Source organism: Carassius auratus, unplaced genomic scaffold (assembly GCF_003368295.1).
Source record: "Carassius auratus strain Wakin unplaced genomic scaffold, ASM336829v1 scaf_tig00025371, whole genome shotgun sequence".
In the NCBI taxonomy this organism is placed as follows: Eukaryota; Metazoa; Chordata; class Actinopteri; order Cypriniformes; family Cyprinidae; genus Carassius; species Carassius auratus.
In genome coordinates this window covers 14915-39000 of record NW_020525412.1, presented here as the reverse complement: position 1 = coordinate 39000, position 24086 = coordinate 14915, and the positions used below count along the sequence as shown (strand labels likewise).

Genomic DNA, 24086 nt, shown 5'->3' with positions numbered 1-24086 from the left:
CCTGCAGACATACATAGATAAAACATACTGTTAACACGCTTTCCGTAAGATGTTGCTGACGTGTGGTGGTGAATCTTTTTGAAAAATCAGCAATATGCTTAACATATTACAGTTTGGTGGGGCTCTCTGCTTCTCTTTTCTTTTGTAAGAGATTAAAATCCTTTCAACCACACAAAATAGGTTAAGTTATTCAGTTCTAAAATAATTTATCCAGAAGAGAATATAAATAATGAGGCGATTAAAAGCAATACCTTAACTTTTTAATATTGAAGACCTGCGAAATCTTCATTTGATGAATCTAACGATTTGACTGCAAATTGCATGGCACATTCAATGATGTTATACAGCACATATTTTAATAACTAACATTTTTAAAACAGTAAGTCATTTTACATCATTATTTTTACATTGTTTTCCTGTCACCCCAGGTCTCTTTCTGCCGTCATGCAGTGGATGTTCCAGTGGATATACATTTGTTAAAAGGAAATGTGTTGGTAATTGACTTTATTTATGCATTATGTTGTTTGAATTGTAATCGTCTGTAATCCCAGATAGTACACATATGTCTGCAAGATGTTTGTTAAAGATCTCTTGATCTGGAAAGCATCTGTCTAGAAACATCTTTCAGATGTCAGTTTTACATACATTTAAATCAGGCATGATTTTAATGAGGAATAGATCACCCATTCAGTTTGATCGATTAATGGCTAATTACATTTTGTAAAGGACTCTACCAATCAATCTCTTTGTTCTCCTTATGTTTCTATAATGTGTGTAATAACACAATTCAGCAGCAAATGAAGACTGAAGCCAGGATGTGGTTTTCCAAAAATCTTTACTCCAATTTCAGTTTAATAAAAAATAACTGAAGTCACATAAATCACTATTTACAAAACTAACTTACATCATATTACTCACTTACATTCAGGGCTGGACTGGTAATCTGGCAAACCGGGCAAATGCCCGTGGGCGACGGCACTTGGGGGCCGGTCGATATAATATAATATATATATATATTTTTTTTTTATTGGACAACGACTGGCGCCATAAAGTAGGGATGCGGCCATTAGTTAATTTTCCATACTGACACTGGACTGGCCCAATCATCTCTTACAGTTTTTTCAGTCGCTTTGGTACATTTCTCGAATCATTCTTGAGATTTGCAAAATAGTAAGTGCAATTCTCAAAACAACTCGTACAAATAGCAAAACCATGGATTACCTTGCAAAAGCAGTCTCTTGCTCCAAATCCTGAGTTTCATCTCTCAAAAATAAATATCTGTGTCAATGAACATATCAGTGCATCAGAATGACAAGTCCTTGTGTCATAGTTTAATGGATAAGACAGTCAAATTGCTTAGTCATATTGTCAATATAATAGTGTACTCTTGAGGGATTGTTCTGATGGAAACCTCTGTATTGAACAATATGCCATATGCTTATGTATGCCATATATCCATTTTCAAACGTACACATTTACACATTACTGTATGTGGGATATTGAATGAAGAGACTGGATAGAATTCACAGTCACAGTCAAAAAAACAAAAACAACAACAACAACAACCTTTACAATGTCATTGTGAAAAAGAAATGTGGACACAAAGATGAAAATAAGTCATTTGTCAGAATTTGTAACTCTTGTGTTGTCCTCTGTCTATACAGTATAAGCTTTCCTGAAGATTCATGAGATGAACCTTTGAGCTATTTCAAAGAAATGGTTTATCATTGTTTATCATCTACATTTCTTCATTAGTATATGATACATTACATAATATAATTAAATACATACATATATACATTTTGAGCAACATGACATGAGCAACTGATAATGTAGGAAACAACAGATAAATGTGCGTAATCAATTGCATGAATGTACAAAAGCAATCGCAACTTGTTCCAAAAGAATGATAAACTGGTTTATGATGTGTATAAATGACTAAATGATGTGGAGGTTGTACAAGTAGTTTTGAGAATTTCATTTCTGTTTTGAAAAAATGCACCAAATCGACTGAGAAAAACTGTAACAGGCTCCACACCTCCCCCTCCATTTCTTGTGTCAGATGCAGTCAGTGGCTAAGTGCAGAAACAAGCAGAAGCGCAATGGGGGGGTGCGGAGAAGTTGCGGGCCAAAAAAATAAAAATTCTACTGACATGTTTAGTGCTGTAGCTTCCGTTTCCAAGCCTACAGTACCTGACGACATTTTGCAAAGAACAGGTGAACAAAGCACAGTGACTAGCCACGGCGGTGCCGGCGGCAACCCATATAGAGGTGCAGGTGTCTGATAGTGATATCAAGGAGGGATTAGGCTGGGCAGGAGAATGTAATAAGAAAATGGTACGCATGTTACCTGTAGTTAGATGATTAACAGGAAGGGAGTGTTAAATCAGGGGCGGGTGCAGGAGGGTAGTGTGATGATTTAACGTTACATAAATTAATGAATATTATAATAAGATAACATAATCGTTGTCGCTATTATAAAGTCTGTCAGATTTTTTACCTACTATTACACTAGCCTACTCAGTCAGCTAAAGTTCAAATAACACAGCATAAGCTATTTTGCATTGTTTTTGTAGCTAGGGTTAGCAGAGTTAGCTTATTCAATTGCAACTTCGACTGACTATTTTAATGTTAACCCTTTTAAAACCCGTAATGGACATACGGCCCTTCTCTAGAAAACTTAAATGATGCCATTTGATTATTTTTAATTATTACTCAAAATGGCTGCGTCAAAGCGCCCACGACGACTTACACGTCGTGAGAGAAGTAGCTAACGCATGATATTTGGGGATTAAAAAACCCGCCTTGCATTTTGAAAGCTGTCTATTCAACAAAGTAGATATTTTCTTTTTTCTCATGTTTCTAATGAATTTCCAATATCATTTATATGCAATATTAATGGTGAGTGAGTAATTTGAATATCATATATATTATTAGGATGTTCTGTGTGAGTAATTTGGTAGTATAGTTTGTTTTTAACTTTTTTAGAAAAGCCTTTCTAGAGACCTGAGATGCAAATTAGCTTATGCTATACTCTATGTGCAATACATATTTCCCAGTTTTGACTGGGATAATGTTTCCTTTTGTACTGTCCCTATACAAATAAACTTATAAATAAAAAATAAATAAATATTTTAAGTGATTTCTCCAACGAAAATGATCAATCTTTTATTTTCACAAAACTGATATAACAAACAGAATCTATTTGGCTTGGTAGTGATTCTTAGACAATCCAAACAATCCTTTTATAGCAAGCACATGCTATATATGATTAAGCATTTTAACATCCACAACTTTAACAAATTAAATTGCATATATTATACAGTATTGTTCAAAATAATAGCAGTACAATGTGACTACCCAGAATAATCAAGGTTTTCCGTATATTTTTTTATTGCTACGTGGCAAACAAGTTACCAGTAGGTTCAGTAGATTCTCAGAAAACAAATGAGACCCAGCATTCATGATATGCACGCTCTTAAGGCTGTGCAATTGGGCAATTAGTTGAATTAGTTGAAAGGGATGTGTTCAAAAAAATAGCAGTGTGGCATTCAATCACTGAGGTCATCAATTTTGTGAAGAAACAGGTGTGAATCAGGTGGCCCCTATTTAAGGATGAAGCCAACACTTGTTGAACATGCATTTGAAAGCTGAGGAAAATGGGTCGTTCAAGACATTGTTCAGAAGAACAGCGTACTTTGATTAAAAGTTGATTAGAGAGGGGAAAACCTATAAAGAGGTGCAAAAAATGATAGGCTGTTCAGCTAAAATGATCTCCAATGCCTTAAAATGGAGAGCAAAACCAGAGAGACGTGGAAGAAAACGGAAGACAACCATCAAAATGGATAGAAGAATAACCAGAATGGCAAAGGCTCAGCCAATGATCACCTCCAGGATGATCAAAGACAGTCTAGAGTTACCTGTAAGTACTGTGACAGTTAGAAGACGTCTGTGTGAAGCTAATCTATTTTCAAGAATCCCCCGCAAAGTACCTCTGTTAAAAAAAAGGCATGTGCAGAAGAGGTTACAATTTGCCAAAGAACACATCAACTGGCCTAAAGAGAAATGGAGGAACATTTTGTGGACTGATGAGAGTAAAATTGTTCTTTTTTGGGTCCAAGGGCCACAGGCAGTTTGTGAGACGACCCCCAAACTCTGAATTCAAGCCACAGTACACAGTGAAGACAGTGAAGCATGGAGGTGCAAGCATCATGATATGGGCATGTTTCTCCTACTATGGTGTTGGGCCTATTTATCGCATACCAGGGATCATGGATCAGTTTGCATATGTTAAAATACTTGAAGAGGTCATGTTGCCCTATGCTGAAGAGGACATGCCCTTGAAATGGTTGTTTCAACAAGACAATGACCGAAAACACACTAGTAAACGGGCAAAGTCTTGGTTCCAAACCAACAAAATTAATGTTATGGAGTGGCCAGCCCAATCTCCAGACCTTAATCCAATTGAGAACTTGTGGGGTGATATCAAAAATGCTGTTTCTGAAGCAAAACCAAGAAATGTGAATGAAATTGTGGAATGTTGTTAAAGAATCATGGAGTGGAATAACAGCTGAGAGGTGCCACAAGTTGGTTGACTCCATGCCACACAGATGTCAAGCAGTTTTAAAAAACTGTGGTCATACAACTAAATATTAGTTTAGTGATTCACAGGATTGCTAAATCCCAGAAAAAAAAAATGTTTGTACAAAATAGTTTTGAGTTTGTACAGTCAAAGGTAGACACTGCTATTTTTTTGAACACACCCCTTTCAACTAATTGCCCCAATTGCACAGCCTTAAGAGCGTGCATATCATGAATGCTGGGTCTTGTTTGTTTTCTGACAATCTACTGAACCTACTGGTAACTTGTTTGCCACGTAGCAATAAAAAAATATACTAAAAAACCTTGATTATTCTGGTTAGTCACATTGTACTGCTATTATTTTGAACAATACTGTATATTTACATTTGTGTCTGTAGTCATTGTAACTGTTCTTGGTTGTGTCTAACACACCCTTCAGCTGAGGCCACATTTGTGATTATATTGTACTTAAATCATATAATTATGTCTGGTGTGACTGGAACTTTCGTTTAAGAGTTTAAAATGGCTTGACGGGAGACTTTTTGTGATGGATGGAAGAATAGATTTATGGATGCCTGAAGAGAATTATACAGATCTTGTTTTTTTCTTTTCTTGACCAGGTCTGTTCTTGGTGTCTAGTGAATCACTTAAATGTTACATTGGATTTGAACAAAGAAACAACAGCTGAGCACTTTATTTGTTTTAGCACAATATGTTTCTGTCTGTATGTCTCTCACACAAGGGAACTTGCGTAACTGTAGTTCTCTTTTAACTTTGTAATGCTGTTTCCTTTCTGACTGTCTTACAGATATAGATGAGTGTGTGACAGATCCGGGTCTGTGTGGTGATGACGCTCAGTGTTTCAATACACCTGGAAGTTACTACTGCAACTGTAATGAAGGATTTCGATCAGCAGCAGCCAGTTTCACAGTAACATCGGGGGAGTGTAGGGGTACGAGAGAGGATTATGGGATAAAAGAGTCCACTACTATGATTAAATACTGTAACTAATATCAGCTGCTTCCCCAACAGATATCAATGAGTGTATTGAGAAAACCCATGAATGCAGAGGTGATATGAAGTGTGTGAACACCATGGGCTCCTTCTTGTGCTTCTGTCCACCTGGATTTCATGAACCAACAACAGGCTCAGGATGTGAAGGTGAGCAGCTTCACTCATAGTGCTTTTTTCATTTGGCTGTTAATCAAACCAAAGAACATCTTTACAATTGAGAAATGACCTTTTTTCATTAAAGGTCTGTGTTTACCTTCCAGAAATTAGGTTTGTTTACCATTAGTGCCATGTTGTTAAAACTGTGCTTATATCTATAACTAAAAAGGCCTGTATTAGATAAAAACACAGGGATTTTTATACATTATGTTGGCTTTCCCCCAAAGCCCCAGTTAATTCCTGACCCTGATTATAACTATCCAATATCCATGTGATGCATTTAACAGTTTTAAGCATATAATATAAGTTCTCAGAATCAGTTCTTGCCACCAGATCAGAGGAAGAAAAACAATGATATGCCATGAAACTGTAGTATGCTACTTCTCAACATAATTTGCAATATGACTTTGCATGCAGGTACCATTAATTTATCACCTAACCAATGAAAACATTATATTTGCCTTTGCAAAACATGTTAAAACATCGGATTGAAAGGATGTTTATTTGTCACTCCAGAAATAGATCAAGGTGAGTTGCATTATGACATATTGCATCTCATGCCGTGAGCTCTGATGTTTGACAAATGTTTTAGATAATCTTGGGTTTGTCATAGAAAAGGAGACTTTGCAAACAGTACGAGTTGCCTCAACATAACCTCATTTAGTCTGGCTGATGGAATCATTAACAAAGTCCACTTAGATGTTTGCACATGAAGTGATAAATGTGTTTCCCAGCGTCTCTCTAACTGCTATCATCACAAATTAATTTGCATATATTATATATTTACATTTGTGTCTGTAGTCATTGTAACTGTTCTTGGTTGTGTCTAACAACACCCTTCAGCTGAGGCCACATTTGTGATTATATTGTACTTAAATCATATAATTATGTCTGGTGTGACTGGAACTTCGTTTAAGAGTTTAAAATGGCTTGACGGGAGACTTTTTGTGATGGATGGAAGAATAGATTTATGGATGCCTGAAGAGAATTATACAGATCTTGTTTTTTCTTTTTCTTGACCAGGTCTGTTCTTGGTGTCTAGTGAATCACTTAAATGTTACATTGGATTCGAACAAAGAAACAACAGCTGAGCACTTTATTTGTTTCAGCACAATATGTTTCTGTCTGTATGTCTCTCACACAAGGGAACTTGCGTAACTGTAGTTCTCTTTTAACTTTGTAATGCTGTTTCCTTTCTGATTGTCTTACAGATATAGATGAGTGTGTGACAGATCCGGGTCTGTGTGGTGATCATGTTCAGTGTTTCAATACACCTGGAAGTTACTACTGCAACTGTAATGAAGGATTTCGATCAATAACAGCCAATTTCACAGCAACATCGGGGGAGTGTAGGGGTACGAGAGAGGATTATGGGATAAAAGAGTCCACTACAATGATTTAAATACTGTTACTAATATCAGCTGCTTCCCCCAACAGATATCAATGAGTGTATTGAGAAAACACATGAATGCAGAGGTGATATGAAGTGTGTGAACACCATGGGCTCCTTCATGTGCGTCTGTCCACCAGGATTTCATGAACCAACAACAGGCTCAGGATGTGAAGGTGAGCAGCTTCACTCATAGTGCTTTTTTCATTTGGCTGTTAATCAAACCAAAGAACATCTTTACAATTCAGAAATCACCTTTTTTCATTAAAGGTCTGTGTTTACCTTCCAGAAATTAGGTTTGTTTAACATTAGTGCCATGTTGTTAAAACTTTAGTTTAGTCTGGCTGATGGAATCATTAACAAAGTCCACTTAGATGTTTGCACATGAAGTGATAAATGTGTTTCCCAGCGTCTCTCTAACTGCTATCATTTAACTAGTTTACATGTGAACACGTTTGTCTGTGTGTGTGTGTGTCGGCTGCAGATGTGGATGAGTGTGTTTCCTCAGTGTGTGGAGTTCACAGCAGCTGCATTAACACACTTGGCAGCTTCCGCTGCATCTGTTCTCCAGGGTTTCTCAAACATGAGAACGGCTCCTGTACAGGTGAGCATCTATCCTGCAGCATAAATGGCTGCCCACTGCTCCGGGTGTGTGTGTGTGTGTGTTTACTGCTGTGTGTGTGCACTTTGGGTGGGTTAAATGCAGAGCACAAATTCTGAGTATGGGTCACCATACTTGGCTGAATGTCACGTCACTTAATTTAGTTGGCCTCTTCCCCCTTTTAATAATTCAAAGTAAATTGCTCCTAAATAATTGCCATGTTGTTTCATAGCAAACATTTGTGCTTTGCCTAATCAAACCTTGAAGTAGTAGAGGAGATTACACTTTCTGATTATAACTCATGATGAATGAAGTTTATGAGGTGGTGACCCTTTAGTATATTGAATGTCATTCAACTATTACTGAACAAAAGTCCCACTAAACAAATAAAAGAGTAATGCTTCAGTGTTGAAAAAAAAAAAGAACTCTACCGGCTCAGGCTTTTAGACATGAACACTTAATATAAAATCATCAAACAGTGGTGACATTTTTTCATACTGCAGTGCAGGATGGTAATTTTTTCTATGGTTTTACCAACCATGCATTGCAGCATGAAGCAGCTGGTTGATTATTACCATTGTCGAGATGATGGATGTTGATGACTCATCATATAAATAACAGCTAATAGCTGCTCACTGCATAATACTGATCTCTCTGTCTCACAACACTTCACACATTGCTACATAGAAACATCAAACAGAAACTCAAGAATCAAGACCCTAACTAGAGCAAACACTGATCTCCATGATGGTGACACAATTTTAACCAATAAAACATCAACATCTGATCCTCTGTAATTCTCAATAACAGTACTTGTTCATCACTAAAGCCCAATTATCCTCTTTGAGGACTTGGGATCTGACTTGAAGAATTGGTTGTGACTTGAAAAGGCCAAGTCTGCCCACCTAATCTAAATTCTAACAATATTATTAAATAAAACAATAATATAATAGGAATCGATATTCATCCATCTTCTCTCTCTCACAGACAAAGATGAATGTAAAGATGTTCCTGATGTTTGTGGCACAAACGCCAACTGCTCCAATCATCAGGGCAGCTACAGCTGTAAATTGAGACTTTGCAAACAGTATGAGTTGCCTCGACATAACCTCATTTAGTCTGGCTGATGGAATCATTAACAAAGTCCACTTAGATGTTTGCACATGAAGTGATAAATGTGTTTCCCAGCGTCTCTCTAACTGCTATCATTTAACTACTTTACATGTGAACACGTTTGTCTGTGTGTGTGTGTGTGTGTCGGCTGCAGATGTGGATGAGTGTGTTTCCTCAGTGTGTGGAGTTCACAGCAGCTGCATTAACACACTTGGCAGCTTCCACTGCAACTGTTCTCCAGGGTTTCTCAAACATGAGAACGGCTCCTGTACAGGTGAGCATCTATCCTGCAGCATAAATGGCTGCCCACTGCTCCGGGTGTGTGTGTGTGTGTTCACTGCTGTGTGTGTGCACTTTGGGTGGGTTAAATGCAGAGCACAAATTCTGAGTATGGGTCACCATACTTGGCTGAATGTCACGTCACTTAATTTAGTTGGCCTCTTCACCCTTTTAATAATTCAAAGTAATTTGCTTCTAAATAATTGCCATGTTGTTTCATAGCAAACATTTGTGCTTTGCTGAATCAAACCTTGAAGTAGTAGAGGAGATTACACTTTCTGATTATAACTCATGATGAACGAAGTTTATGAGGTGGTGACCCTTTAGTATATTGAATGTCATTCAACTATTACTGAACAAAAGTCCCACTAAACAAATAAAAGAGTAATACTTCAGTGTTGAAAAAAAAAAGAACTCTACCGGCTCAGGCTTTTAGACATGAACACTTAATATAAAATCATCAACAGTGGTGACATTTTTTCATACTGCAGTGCAGGATGGTAATTTTTTCTATGGTTTTACCAACCATGCATTGCAGCATGAAGCAGTTGGTTGATTATTACCATTGTCGAGATGATGGATGTTGATGACTCATCATATAAATAACAGCTAATAGCTGCTCACTGCATAATACTGATCTCTCTGTCTCACAACACTTCACACATTGCTACATAGAATGATCAAACAGAAACTCAAGAATCAAGAGCCTAACTAGAGCAAACACTGATCTCCATGATGGTTTTAACCAATAAAACATCAACATCTGATCCTCTGTAATTCTCAATAACAGCACTTGTTCATCACTAAAGCACAATTATCCTCTTTGAGGATTTGGGATCTGACTTGAAGAATTGGTTGTGACTTGAAAAGGCCAAGTCTGCCCACCTAATCTAAATTCTAACAATATTATTAAATAAAACAATAATATAATAGGAATCGATATTCATCCATCTTCTCTCTCTCACAGACAAAGATGAATGTACAGATGTTCCTGATGTTTGTGGCACAAACGCCAACTGCTCCAATCATCAGGGCAGCTACAGCTGTAAATGCCATGAGGGTTACAGTAACTATGGCAATAGCCAATCAAAATGCACTGGTGAGTGTTCAGTTTGTATGTGCACATTAGTGTTCATGGTGTAGATACTGATGGGGGAAACAATGAACTGTTTTGTTGTTGTGTGCAGAGATGAGCTGCGACCACTTTGAGTCTGACACAGAGGACACGCCTGCAAAGGTAGAACGACTCCTCATGATTATTTTGTTAGAACTTAGTTAAAAATCTTTAGAGTTGGTTTCTGTGTTTCTTCTAGTTGAAGACTTTACTGGCGCTGTTGAGGAGCAGCTGTGAGTCTATGCGTGGCCCAAACAGCCATCAGATAGGAGAGCAGTTACTGGAGGTTACTTCCTCTTTCTGCTTGCTTCTGCATTTCTCAGTTTGACCGGGAATATTCCTCTAAATCTCACTGTGTTTGACAGAACTTGTTTACTTTCACTGACGAGCTGCTGTCGGGTGGAAACATCGCTGACGGGAAGATGCTGAATCATTGTCTTGACGCGGTGGAGAACAGCATGCGTCTGATTGGACCTCAGCTGAAAGAGCCTGTGACCAGGATGGAGACACACAACACCTGTGAGAAACAACATGCATTACACATTCATTGTGTTTCTGGTCTTCAATCAGTGAAAATATTCTTAAACCGAAAACTTTACTTTAGATGTGATGTGTAAAATTAGGTTCATAAAACTTGCAGAAACTCTGATTACTGAATGGAAATACTGTTGTGAAAAATATATTTTATTATGAACACAGATTTTCACAAATTTGTAATTGTTTAGGACTGAAATCAGTTCTGTGTAGTAGAGCTGTGCAAAAAATCGAACGTGATTTTCATGCACATCTCATCAGTAAAGACACTCCTTTAATTAGAAGTATTATCTCCAGCACGTGTGTTCAGATCAGGGTTGCCAGGTTTTCAGAACAAATCCTGCCCCGGTGCTTCTCAAAACTAGTCCAAAACTAATCGCGATTCCAGGAGGTTCCCAGATTTAAAAAAAAAAAAATGCTTCCCGGGGTTAAAATATACGTTTTTTTTGGCATGGTTGTCATGGTAAAATTCGCATTTTAGGGGCTAAATATCTCGTTATTGGTATTGGGGTTGCTTCAAACTTTTGGACTAGTTTTGAGAAGCAACTGGGCAGGATTTGTTGTGAAAACCTGGCAACCCTGACATGAACACACGTGCTGGAGATAATACTTCTAATTAAAAGAGCGTCTTTACTGATGAGATGTGCATGAAAATCGCATTCGATTTTTTGCACAGCCCTACTGTGTAGACATTCGGGGGTATTCGGGGATGCGATATATCACGGTAATTAATATGCACTATATTGTTATCGTGGGCACTTCTAAATCCTGTGAATAATTATATATATTACAAATTATTCAGACTTTGGAATGCATTTTAAGAATACTATTCCCATCAGCTGGTCAAAATGCACAACACTGCTGTATGATGCTTAAAAGACACAAATGGCTTTGGTGTAAAAAAAAAAAAAAACATGCACGAGAAGCACATGGGAACATGTGAGAGACGTGCTGAATGAAAAAAACATTCACTCTCTGACAGCAGATGGAGCTAAACTGCAGAAAAATAGCAGCTTTTACTCTGGAAACCCCAAAAATAAAGCAGCTGTGCTACTTTCTAAAACGTATTTAAATAGCCATTCAGAATTGTGGATTTGCAATGGTGTTCATCACAGCCAAATACTTAAATGTTTAGACTTAATAGGCTATTTATTTTCAAACTTCTTTTTTCATTTTAATCTGGACTACAACATGCCCTAGAGTTTAGATTCTTTATTGTTAATTCACACTTTACATTAGGGCTTCAGTAGTTAACATTAGATAATTAACTGCGAACACTTTATATTTATATACACATACACTTATTTATCTAACACACATACTTAGTATACACTTAACCCTCTGGAGTCTAAGGGTATTTTTGGGGCCTTGAGAAGTTTTGTCATGCCCTGACATTTGTGCTTTTTTCAGTTTCTTATAAATATCTAAATGGGTAAAGTCTAATATCACTGTAATCAGCACAAACTGGGCTATAATAATATGTGAAATGCATGCATGTACATGATTGTATTTTTGAGAAAAAAAATGTTATGCATGGTTAGTGAAAAACTAAAAATGTTAAATCACTTGAATAAGGCAATAAAACACATACATAAAATTGGTTGCCGGAAAAGTTGAGAACTGGAGCTTGTAGCCTAGAATTTTTCTTTCTGAATGATGTGAAAATCATCTTGTTTACTCACTCACAGAAAACAATATATTGATTTAAATTTTCTAAGACACTTTTTGTTGGTAAAAGTCATATGCGAGTAGGCGTCAACTATCATGAATATCATTGTGATTTACACCTGAGAAGACAAAGGCCTGCATAATGAGCTGCATAATGAGCCTCCCATTCAACTGTGCCACTCTGAGGGAGGACTTACAAGAAAGAATGTGAGAACAAAATAAAAGTATATAATTTTATGTTTGTAGTTTATTAAGAATATATTTAATTATCCCACAACATAATTTAATATCCACTTGGGGGAGCAGTTAAACAGTTTATTAGGAACAATCAAAGCTGACTTTCAAATTTTTTGGCATCCTTTCTCTAGTCACACAATCCTTCAGAAATCATTTTAACAAACTTATTTTCTACCAAATAAACCCCATTTATTATCATCATCATTATTATTATTATTATTATTATTAATGTTGAAAAGAGCTGATAATATTTTTCAGGTTTTTTTAGGGGTAATAAATTGAAAGCATTGTTTTTACATTTGTTAGAGTTATCTCTATTTGTCACATTTATATTATTTACATCAAGCTTTTGAATGGTATAGTATTGTATATTGTTATTGAAACTTCATAATGTTTCACTTGATTATACATTTAGTCAGGAATTATAGTTTGGAAAAAGTCTAACTAGTAAAATGTTTACACGTTATGTGAAAACTAGTACAAATAAATAAAAAGAGACTTACTCATGTTTATGATCTCTGCTGAATAAAGTGCTTCATTCTTTTTTCTGAGGAAATCCATTTCTCAAATCCTCAACCACATCACATCTTTTTGGGGTGAATTAAGTCTTATTCCTGTCATCGCGAAGCAAACAGTAAAATAAAATAAAAACTTGAAGAATAGTCTGGCTGCTTTTTCTTCTGTGTGGGCGTATTCAAGCCGCGCGCTTCAGTTTGAATCTGAATAGCGCGTTAAGCGCGGGGCGTGGTCACATTAGATATAATGAGCAGAGATATGAAAAACAGACATTGCGTTGTTTTCATATGGATTACTTTATCTCAGAATATTTATTATAATATATATATATATAATATATTTTAATATTTATATTTTCGGCAGCACTTGTTTAGTTTAAAAGTAGACATTCCAGGCTTTCTATAGATATCTCTCTCATGTCTCTTCGTTGAGTATTCACGGAGTTACAGTTCATTTTAATGAAATGTTTGTACATGACGATCAGCGGAGACAAAGACTGTAGACAGCGCACCTTGTTTGTTATCTTTATTTTATAAGTGCACAAAGGTTTTTTGTTATTATGTCTGTATCCAAAAAAAACTAGACCCTTTACAGATTCGATTGATGTATTGCTCTTATCTGTACGATTAAAACTGAGAATGTAATTTAAGTTCTTTGCGGGGTTATCAGGTGAAAATGACTCAAAACGCATATATGCGTTAATCGACTCGAAAGGGTTAAATTTTGCACATAATATACATGTACATACATAACTGCATTTTGTAAATATACCTGCCTACAATTGCCAATTTGTATATTGTCATTCACTATCTACTTATTTGTATTTTTTATTCTTTCATTATGTGTTTTATGTTCTGTCGCTGTCATTCTGTTGTACTGAGGAGCTTCTGTCACAAAAACAAATTCCTCGTATGTGTAAACATACTTGGCAATAAAGCTCATTCTGATTCTGATTCTGATTAATTAGTTAACATAAACTGCCAATGAAAAATTATTCCGAACATTCATTAATCTTAGATATTCCAATATTTAATAAGACGTTGTTAAAATCAAAAGATGCAACTGTGTTATTTAATGACATAACATGAACTAAGACTTGTATTTTTTAAACAAAGATTAATAACTAATTCTGTAGCAAATGAAGCTAGTGCTCATTGTGAATGTTAATGGTTAACAAATGACGTCTTCTTTTAAAGTAATACCTGTTGGTCTTTATAGTTCTTTTGCACATTAATCTGTGTAAAACTTTTAACTTTATATTTTTCTGTATTGCTTTATTGTATTTAAATGTTCAGTTATTTTTGTTATACTGTATTATGACCCCTTTTTCAAATTTCAATACCATGATTATACCGTGATAAAAGCAAAGGCAAATAATCGCAACAGGAAAATATGATACCGGCATATCCCTAGTTCTGTGTGATCATGTGATTGACAGTTGCTGAAGTTGCAGTCATGCGGGGGCAGACTCCACCCAGTGGGCGTGTCACTCTGAGCACAGACTCCGCCCTCTTCAGCACCAGCTGGGAAACAGTTGTAGGCAAATCATATCCAGGTACAACTAAAACCAGTGCACATATATGTACCAATGAAACCATCAGCACTTTCATGAGGAGATCTTCTCTTGGTCACAGGTTTTGCATTTGCGGCTCTGGTCAGTTATAAAGATCTGAACTCATCCAGTGATCTGCTCCACAAGATGAGCAATGAGAGATCAGACGATAAAGAGAGAAGTGTCACTTATCAACTCAACTCTAAAGTGGTGACGGCCGTCGTCAGTAATGAAGAAACCAAGCAGCTGTCAGAGTCGGTGACGCTCGTCTTTAGACACGTGGAGGTGAAGATACTGACAGATCAGCTTATGACCAGCACAAGATCTCACTGGACACATTTCATTTGTAGAAAATCTAACATTCATGTATTTTTTTCCGTTTTCTGAACTGTCAATCAATATTCAGGAAAGAGTGGAGTCTGAGGGCATGGCTTACTCTTGTGTGTACTGGGATGAGACTGAGGGGGCGTGGTCTGGGCGGGGCTGTAAGAGGACTGAGTCTAACAGCACTCATACAGTGTGTTCCTGCTCTCATCTCAGTAGTTTCGCTGTGCTCATGGCTCTCTATCCTGTCCAGGTACATCTGTGAGCCAGAAAACAGGGGTTTAACATATTTAATTCAGATTCTAGATTAAATGTTGATGATTTTCCCTCTTCCTCTCCTCCAGGACGCATTTGATTTGGTGTTGATCACACAAGTGGGTTTGGCTCTGTCTCTGGTCTGTTTATTTCTCTGCATCCTGACTTTCAAGTTCTGCCACTCTATCCAAGGAACCCGAACCAGCATTCATCTCCATCTGAGCATCTGTCTCTTCATTGCAGACCTCATCTTCCTCTGTGGGATCACCAGTACTCACAATCAGGTGTGTCTGAGTGCAAAAACTACAGCTAACAGGAAACATTCTCAGAACTCTGGCCAACATTCCGGAAAGGTTCTCTCAAAGTTACAAACAAACATTCTTCCAGTAACTTTAATAGAACATGTTCAAAATTATATGCTCTTGAATTATGGTCTCAAAACATAAGCACAAAAACATCTTTAATTCATTCATGGATTGTTTACCTGAAACCGTTGTAGGTGGACGTTACTAGATATTAGTGGTCGACCGATATATCGCCATGGCTGATGTACTACTCGTTTGCCATCAGCATTAAGGAAATACGCATTTATATAAATTAAACAAATCTTTGAATGGCTGATGGACATTTAATTTGCAAACTTAATCAAATCCATCTGTGAGATCTTGTGAAGATTGTTCATTTTTATCCAGCATGATCACATGTTCTATGCATGACGGTCGGTCCTTGTGACCTTAATGCTCTAAACATTTTAAACTCATGATTTCAAATTATGCTGTGCTTTATGCACTTGCCCACTGTCATATTCGTGTCCTTTTCTCTGTGTGCTGTTTGTTAAATCAGTGTTACCCTGGCTTTATTTGAAAAATATCTTTCCCAATGGACATAAACTTACCAGAATACTGAGTGCTCTGTTGGTTACAGTGTTTACTTACTTTATAAAGAGATACTCCACTGCAAAATCAGCATTTAATTAAACCTTTTGTCGAGTCCGTCTGCTTGGGTGTGGTAGACGGTTGTCTGTAGCTGCTTTATCCAGAGTAGCCGGCAGATATCAGCCATTATTCGGGTCATAAATGGGGTTCCCTGATCGGTCAGGATCTCCGCTGGGATGCCGACTCAGCTAAAGAAAAGGAACAGCTTACTTGCGATGTTCTTGGCAGTGGCCTTCCTGAGGGGCACTGCTTGCGGGTACCAGGTGTCGTAGTCTACGATCGTCAGGATGTGCTTGTGTCCCCGGGCTGACTTTGGCAATGGCCCTACCACATCCATTCAGATGCACTCAAATGACACCTCTATGATGGGCAGCGGAATGAGTGGTGTGGGGGGAGACGGTCTCGGTGTGGTCTTTTGGCAGATGGGGCACGCCTGAAAAAAAACCCACTTTACCTCGGCTTCTAGGCCGGGCCAATGGAATCGATCCCGGATGCGTTAGCCATGCCGAGATGCCCTGCCAAGGGATGGGCAAGCGCTAGCTGCAATACGGTCTCAGTCTTGGGATTAGGATTTTGGGAAGGGGACTCACCATCTTTCCCGCTATCCGAGGCCAAGAGAAGGGGCGGCAGAGTTTTTTTCCTGCGCGCCAACAGAGTCTCAAATCCCGGCCAGTCCCTCCCTAGCAGAACCGGCCCTGGCAGATCCTTTACCATCCCAACTTCTACGGGATAGTTTCCAGGTGATGCTGAATTAGTTACACGGCGGGCTGGCACCTGCCGCGTGTCACCATAGATGCAGGCAATCGGCAGCAGGGACTTAGCTTCTCCACAGGGAAGTAAGATGTGCGCTTGGACGAGGCTAACAGCACTACCGTTGATTTTTATCCTTGCCTCGGGGGCTCTAGGTGGCAGATCTTTATGAAGAACACAGCCTACCTGCCATGTCCAAGCGGGAGTGGATGAGGACACTGTGGGCAGTGGCTCATCCCATGGATTGGGGAGACTGGCCTGTCTACTGGCCACGTGATGCCCTTCGTTACGCACTGCTCGTGGACCACCCTCTGGGACCATGGCGGTGCTTGCTCCGTAGCCTCACGGTGGTGGGCCGCCTCCGCCAATTTGATCGCCTCTGATAATTCCAGCGTTGTCTTAAGATTTTGCATTCCGATGGTGACAGGGCAGGGCTTGGACGAGGCGATTAACCACCATGCGTTCCGTTACCTGGCTGGCTGTGGGCTCTCCATCCATGAGCCAATGCTGGGTGAGTCGTGAGAGCTCAGTGGCCTTAGTCTCTAGCATAGAGGAGTCTCACCCCCTTCACCATGCCTTGAATGGCTTATCTGGCCATCACTGAACGAGCCGCAGCTGTGGCCGATCAGCCTGTGACGTGCGGATGCAGGTGCTCCTTGTCCATTTCCAGGGCAACGCTGATAGTCGGTTGGGACGCTCATCACACTATTTATGTATTTGTGAAAAATACATTATCATCTAAAGTATGTTTATTTTACACATTTAATTTTTCGCCTATCGGCCGAAGCTTTCCAGGATATCAAAAAAATCCAATATCGGTCGACTACTACTACATATTTTAGAATGTTTAGAAAACATTCTAAAGTAACATTACTGTAATGTTTGCAAAATTGTAAACATTTTATGTAAATATTTGCGTAACCAAGAAGAATCAATAAATAATTTAAATCATAATTTACTGGTATTGTGTGAATAACATTGTGGATGTAATCAACAAAAATATAACTGTAATTTGATTATGAGCATTTTAAAATGTAATATAATCTAATTATGAGTATTTAATGTAGATTACATGTAATCAGTTACTACGCAGCCCTGGTAATACACAGATTAACATTTACTCTTAGCAATCCTGAGGATGTCCTGACGTGTGTTTCTCTCTCAGGTAGCGTGTGGGATTGTGGCCGGTCTGCTTCATTTCTTCTTCTTGTCTGCGTTCTGCTGGATGCTGCTGGAGGGAGTTCAGCTCTACCGGATGGTTGTGCTTGTGTTTCACACCACATTAAAACACCTCTACATGTATTTGGTGGGATACGGAGTCCCTCTCGTCATCGTCACCATCTCTGCCATCGCCTTCCCAGCAGGTTATGGGACCAGTAGACAGTGAGTGTCTGCATCCAGCACTGTTTATTTGTAGAAGTGTGTCTGCAGAAGGCATTATATCACTTTGGTATGCATTTTGATCTCAAAGTACGCTGGTACAATTTGTCTAAACTATGCAAACACCTGGTGACACCTCTGTTCATGCGCAGTATTCAAAACAATCAACAGCAAAAGAATGAAGAGTTCTACCTGTCAGAGCCAATTTTGGTTTTGCTTTTAAATAATTACTGAGCATTTTATTTCTCTCCAAGCTGGCTCTGTTTGTGTGTGCACTGAGATGAGGAAACACCTGAGAAACAACACGAGCCTTGTATCTTCCCTTGTAATGACTGTAATCTCATGTGGCTTCTTATCACATAATTGTGCAGAAATACATTCTATAAACTGTGATAAAGATGTCGATTAGCAATTGATTATAAATATACTTAATTATTAAAATACCAGAGGTGGTTTTAAGAATACATATAAACATTGCCACAGTAGAGAGTTTATTGTCTTAATGTTCTTTTTGAATGTCATCACTCAAAGCGTTTCTATCATCTTTTGTTCAGTTTCAACAAAATGTAATTTTTGTCCATATTAGGGATTTCCTTGAGCGTCCTGAGCTCTATTACTTATGTGACGCATATTGGGATTTTCTGCGCGAGGGTGCCATGAAACGGACATTGCATTTGTTTATAGCACTAAATAATGTCAAATCCAAAAAAATAATAATAATAATAATACTTTTCTCAAAATAAATTTCAAGTAGAAATATGATAGACAATGTTTTCATGACTTAATACAAATAGTTTTAATTAAAGTGCACTGGAGTTTTTTTTTTTCTTTTTTTAAATAGCATTTAAAAATAGAATTGTTAAAAAGAACTAAACCAAAAACTGTGGTTAAAAAAACAAGGTATTTATTGAACTGTGGGCTGACTGTATTTTTCATCCCTACTGTTTACTCTTAAACACTGTATAACAGAAGAAAAAAATTCCACGTTTGGCAGGTCTGCTTTTATCAGTAATTCATATCTAGGCTTCAGAAACACTCCTTCAGCCGCCTCATGGTCAAACATCAACTCAGGAGCTGTAAATCCAGTTTAATCATTCACAGAGTCTGAGATGTAATGCCATTCCAGTCACAATCTGTTATCATCATAATAACTTCCATGGGCGGGTGACGTGTTTCTGTGCCAGCAGTGACTGTAAAAGACAGAATAGGAGGAAGAGACACAGGCAAGATCTAATCAGGATTCATCTGTTTTAAAATTAGACTTGCAGTCTGACTGAACTTTCTGTGGAAGAGCAAAGAAAGTCAGTAGGGCATGAAGATTATTATAATTAACTAAAACGAAATCTAAACCCTTAAAAATATAGTCTTGAAAAATAAGCTAGTAGCATTTTTCATTTTCATTTAAATGAACTTATACTAAATCCAAAATAAGTATTAATCAAAACTTATATAGAAATACTCAAATTATAAACAATTATAAAAAAAAGTGTCAAATTATTAATGCAAACCATATTTAAAAAAAAATAATAATGAAAAAAAAAACACATTTAGTTAAATCTTTAAAATGAAAATATAAAAATAAAAACTATCTTTAATAGTATATCAAGGACATCAAAATAGCTGTGTCGGAGGTGTGAGTCGGAAGTAATGTGAATGAGGGATGAGCGAGTCTTTTGTATGTCGTAATCATCATCTTATCCTAATGTGTGTTGCAGCTGCTGGCTCTCTCTCGATCGTTACTTCATCTTGAGTTTCTTCGTGCCAGTCTGCATCGTCATGAGCCTCAATTGTTTCTTCTTCATCATCACTGTCTGGAAACTGGCCCAGAAGTTATCCAGCCTCAATCCAGACCTCTCCAGCCTCCACAAGATCAGGTCTGAGTGTGTTCTTATCCCCAAACTGATTCAGGCATGATTTTACATCTGTCAGTGGTTTTGATGAAGTATATTTGGTGTGTAGGAGTTTCACGGTGACCGCTGTGGCTCAGTTGTGTGTTCTCGGAGGAACGTGGGTCTTCGGCTTCTTCCTCTTCCAGGAGGACGGGACTGAAGTCATGTTGTACCTCTTCACGATCTTAAACAGCCTGCAGGGGGCGTTCATCTTCATCATGCACTGCCTGCTGTCCAAACCGGTATCTAAAACACATCATGACTCAGAAACCACATGGTGACACACTCACCCACTGAACGTCTGCTAACAGGGGTTTGTTTTAGATTTAACATCTCAGTGGTTTAAAGTAATAGTTCACCTAAAAATAAAAATGTTTCACTTTTCCAACCACATAAGGAGAAATTTACAAAGTATCTCACTCGTGGCTGTCTGTATGATGGCAGTTGATGACATTCTTCAAGCTTTAAGAAAAATTATGCAGAAGCGACACAGCAATCTGAATTAGTGGTTTACAGATATTTGCAGTTTTTATATTACTGGCATTGACCGATAAAATTTGCTGTTGGCCGATAAGTGTTACAAGCGGCTTTTATTTAGGAAGTGACCAAACCTTTTGACAGTGCTAAGGAAGGCGCATCTGAGCACAGATTCAAGCATAATGTTTAAATTCTTGATTTATCAAACTGTGCTGTGCTATATCCAATTTTTATATTCAGTTGGTATCCATGTTATATTTACTTCATGCATATCCCCAGTACTTTATTTGGGTGAACTGTTGGTTACAGCATTTACTTCCTTTTTATTCACGATTTAAACAATTTCATTATTTGTGACAAATACTAAATTAGGATTATTACAGATTTATTTTTGGTCTACAATTTACAAAATGTATAAAAACTGTAAATTTCAGTCTTTCATTGTTATGCATGTTATTTACATAGTGTAACATCATATATGTGACCCTGGGGCACAAAACTAGTCTGAAATCTCTGGGGTATATTTGTAGCAAGAGCCAAAAACACATTGTATGGGTCAAAAATCATTAGAATATTAAGTAAAGATCCTGTTCTATGAAGATATTTTCTAAATTTCCTACCATAAATATATCAAAACGTAATGTTTGATTATTAATATGCATTGCTAAGAACTTCATTTGAACAACTTTAAAGATGATTTTCTCAATATTTAGATTTTTTTGCTCCCTCAGATTCCAGATTTTCAAATAGTTGTATCTCAGACAAATATTGTCCTCCGAACAAACCACACATCAATGGAAAGCTTGTTTATTCAACTTTAAGATGTTGTATAAATCTCAATTTTGTCACATATATCATATTTTATTAAGCCATCCTGCTTTCTAATATATCAGCATCAGCCAAAAAAAGAAATCCATATTGGTCGGCCATTAGCCAATGCATATGATTGGAGCTGCTCAGAAATACCTGTAATTTATTTAGCCAAATATAATTTAATTTGCATGTTTGAATCCTTCAGGTCAGGACGGAGTATTACACCCTGTTTGTCCGAATGTGTCCACACAAGAAGAAAGTGGAATACAGTCTCAGCAGCATTCAGGTGTGTGTGTGTGTGTGTGTTTCAGACATTATAGCAGTGTTTCTGGTTCTTCAGCTTCTTCATTCTTCCTTGACTCTTACAGAAACCTCTACGGAGCGAAGACAGCACAGGAGAATCCAAGATATAAAGCACTTGTCATATTCTGATTTTACCAACCCTTAAGCACTTGAACAGTTTTGTAAAAAATGAAGATTATCCACAAAGCTTCAGTTTGACAGGAGGTCGTCAATTCGTCCTCCTTATTCCTGTCCAATCAGAAGATCTGAAAACTGCTGAACTTTAGAAAGAATATATATATATATATATATATATATATATATATATATATATATATATATATATATATATATATATATATGCTTTATTTACAGTTATAAGCTTGTCATCTGAACGGCTAAAATGGTTCCTGAATTTATTTTGTTATTAAAATGTATTTTGAAAAAGATTATTGTTTTAAGCTTTAATATTTCTAGTCAGTTTTTCTCTTGGTTTTGTCAATTAATTGTAACAACCGTGTTTGATATTAATTAGTAACTGACATTAATAATTTAATTATTAAGATTTGGTATTATTATTCTTAAATAACTCAAAGATTGCAGTTGTTAAACATGATATTTTTCAATGCAAATACAGAGAGAACTAATGAATACACAAATAAAACTGAGTGGAAGCAAGTGAAAGTGTTGGGATTTCTGGGAAATGAGCAGGAAAACAAAAACTTGTGGAAAACCGGAGAGAAGCTTTTGGAAAAGGTGAAATAAACATCTAAAGGCCAGATGGACAGAGACTCCGAGGGGGCAAGGTGACAGAGGAAATCAATGTGATTTTGAAAGATTACAGAAATCACATCTGTTTCGTAATATGGAGCTGAAATTGACTTTTCTGGACGAGTAGATGGTTTCACTTTCATCTTCTGACATTTAAGTGTCGTCAACTGATTATTCTGTGATATTCTGTCTCCCCCTTCAGGTCGAAGCCAAGCAACGCACATATTTTAACATCAATGTGCACGTTTTTCTGTTTTTGGACGACAAACGTAACCTCTGCAGGATGATCGGAGAATGCGGGAGAAAGATTGATAAATCATTAATAATCATGACCCATAAAAACACTAGGATCACATGTTGGTGTGTGGATTTATTCTCTAGTTGTTTTATTATTAAGTGTGTGCAGGTCTTTTGGTTTAGTTCACATTAGACTGTGAAGGTCATTCATTTTATAATTGCAATAAATAAATAACAGTTAGTATAGAAGCTAAAACATTTCTTCCTCTAGATCTGTAACCACTAATTGATCAATACGTTATTGCTTTTGTCTCAATGTTGAATAAGTACAAATATAGACCTCTTCCAGCTGCTAGGCTAGGTTAAAGAGGCTTAATTATGAGACATTGTTCTGAATCTTTTGAAAATAGTTTAATGGACTCATTTCAGAACTAAAGGTTTTTTTTTTTTTTTTTTACATTTCAGCACTGTAGAGACGCTTGTTTTTTACTTTCACTTTCACTTTCGAATTTAATTACAATGTGCAAGCTGTCATTGATCATTTAAATGCTCTTTGTGAGGTTCAGGCTTTCTACAGCAGTAAATATAAATAAAAATGCACTTACAAATAACAGATTAATTAATTGCATTGACAAATGACTATATGTACAAAGTATGAGAATGTATTAGCATGTGTGATGCGCATAGAAAAGTGCACATGTAAGTGTCATTTTAAAAGACATTTGTATCCTATCAGTTATAATTGTAATTTGTTTTTAATAATTTGATTCTCATAAACCGTGCCCTGAATTAATTGCAGAGCCCAAAACAAAAGCGTAAACCATACTCCGACAGAATTAATTTATTAACATTGTTTTCAACCTTTTTTATTTTATTTTTTTTACAGTGAAATTATGGAATTAAGCAGGAATGATTACAATTAGTTCATATATCATATTCCTTTTAATCTATAAAACATTTAAAGCCGCTTTTCCACCACAGGAATTTTACCCAGGAACTAGGGTCTTTTGGTCGGTACTCGGTGTGCATCAGATGCGAAATTTAAAGCTGTGTTCGCTGGCTGGCGCTGAGCCAGAGACAGAGACACACGCGTTCGTGCAACGCTTCATGATAACCAATCAGAAACGATTCTGTTGCGCTTATGAATGCAATGGCCAATCAGAGACGTGGAGAAGAGTCATCACTGAAACGCGGTGTTTTGTTCTCTTGCTCGCTGAC

At 37.2% G+C, this 24086-nt stretch overlaps 1 protein-coding gene across 1 annotated transcript; it reads left to right on the top strand.

Annotated features, from left to right (window-relative positions):
* Positions 1–434: 434 nt before the first annotated feature.
* On the top strand, positions 435–22172 carry LOC113078340 (CD97 antigen-like). The gene is made up of 20 exons (XM_026250661.1): positions 435–494; positions 5390–5533; positions 5614–5742; positions 6963–7106; positions 7189–7317; positions 7626–7745; positions 9010–9129; positions 10102–10233; positions 10322–10371; positions 10448–10534; positions 10614–10767; positions 14642–14758; positions 14838–15040; positions 15162–15332; positions 15424–15618; positions 18185–18402; positions 20115–20273; positions 20359–20530; positions 21784–21864; positions 21947–22172. The coding sequence occupies exons 3-20, from the start codon at positions 5658–5660 to the stop codon at positions 21989–21991; spliced, it is 2382 nt and encodes a 793-aa protein (XP_026106446.1). The 5' UTR covers positions 435–494; positions 5390–5533; positions 5614–5657; the 3' UTR covers positions 21992–22172.
* The last annotated feature ends 1914 nt before the right edge of the window (positions 22173–24086 follow it).

What these genes read in the sequence shown, in the direction of transcription:
- LOC113078340 (XM_026250661.1), top strand. Translation starts at nt 5,658, where the DNA reads ATGAAGTGTGTGAACACCATGGGCTCCTTCTTGTGCTTCTGTCCACCT. An exon ending in TGAGAACGGCTCCTGTACAG is followed by an intron (nt 9,130 to 10,101) that starts GTGAGCATCTAT and finishes TCTCTCTCACAG; the next exon opens with ACAAAGATGAATGTACAGAT. An exon ending in GATGGAGACACACAACACCT is followed by an intron (nt 10,768 to 14,641) that starts GTGAGAAACAAC and finishes TGTGATTGACAG; the next exon opens with TTGCTGAAGTTGCAGTCATG.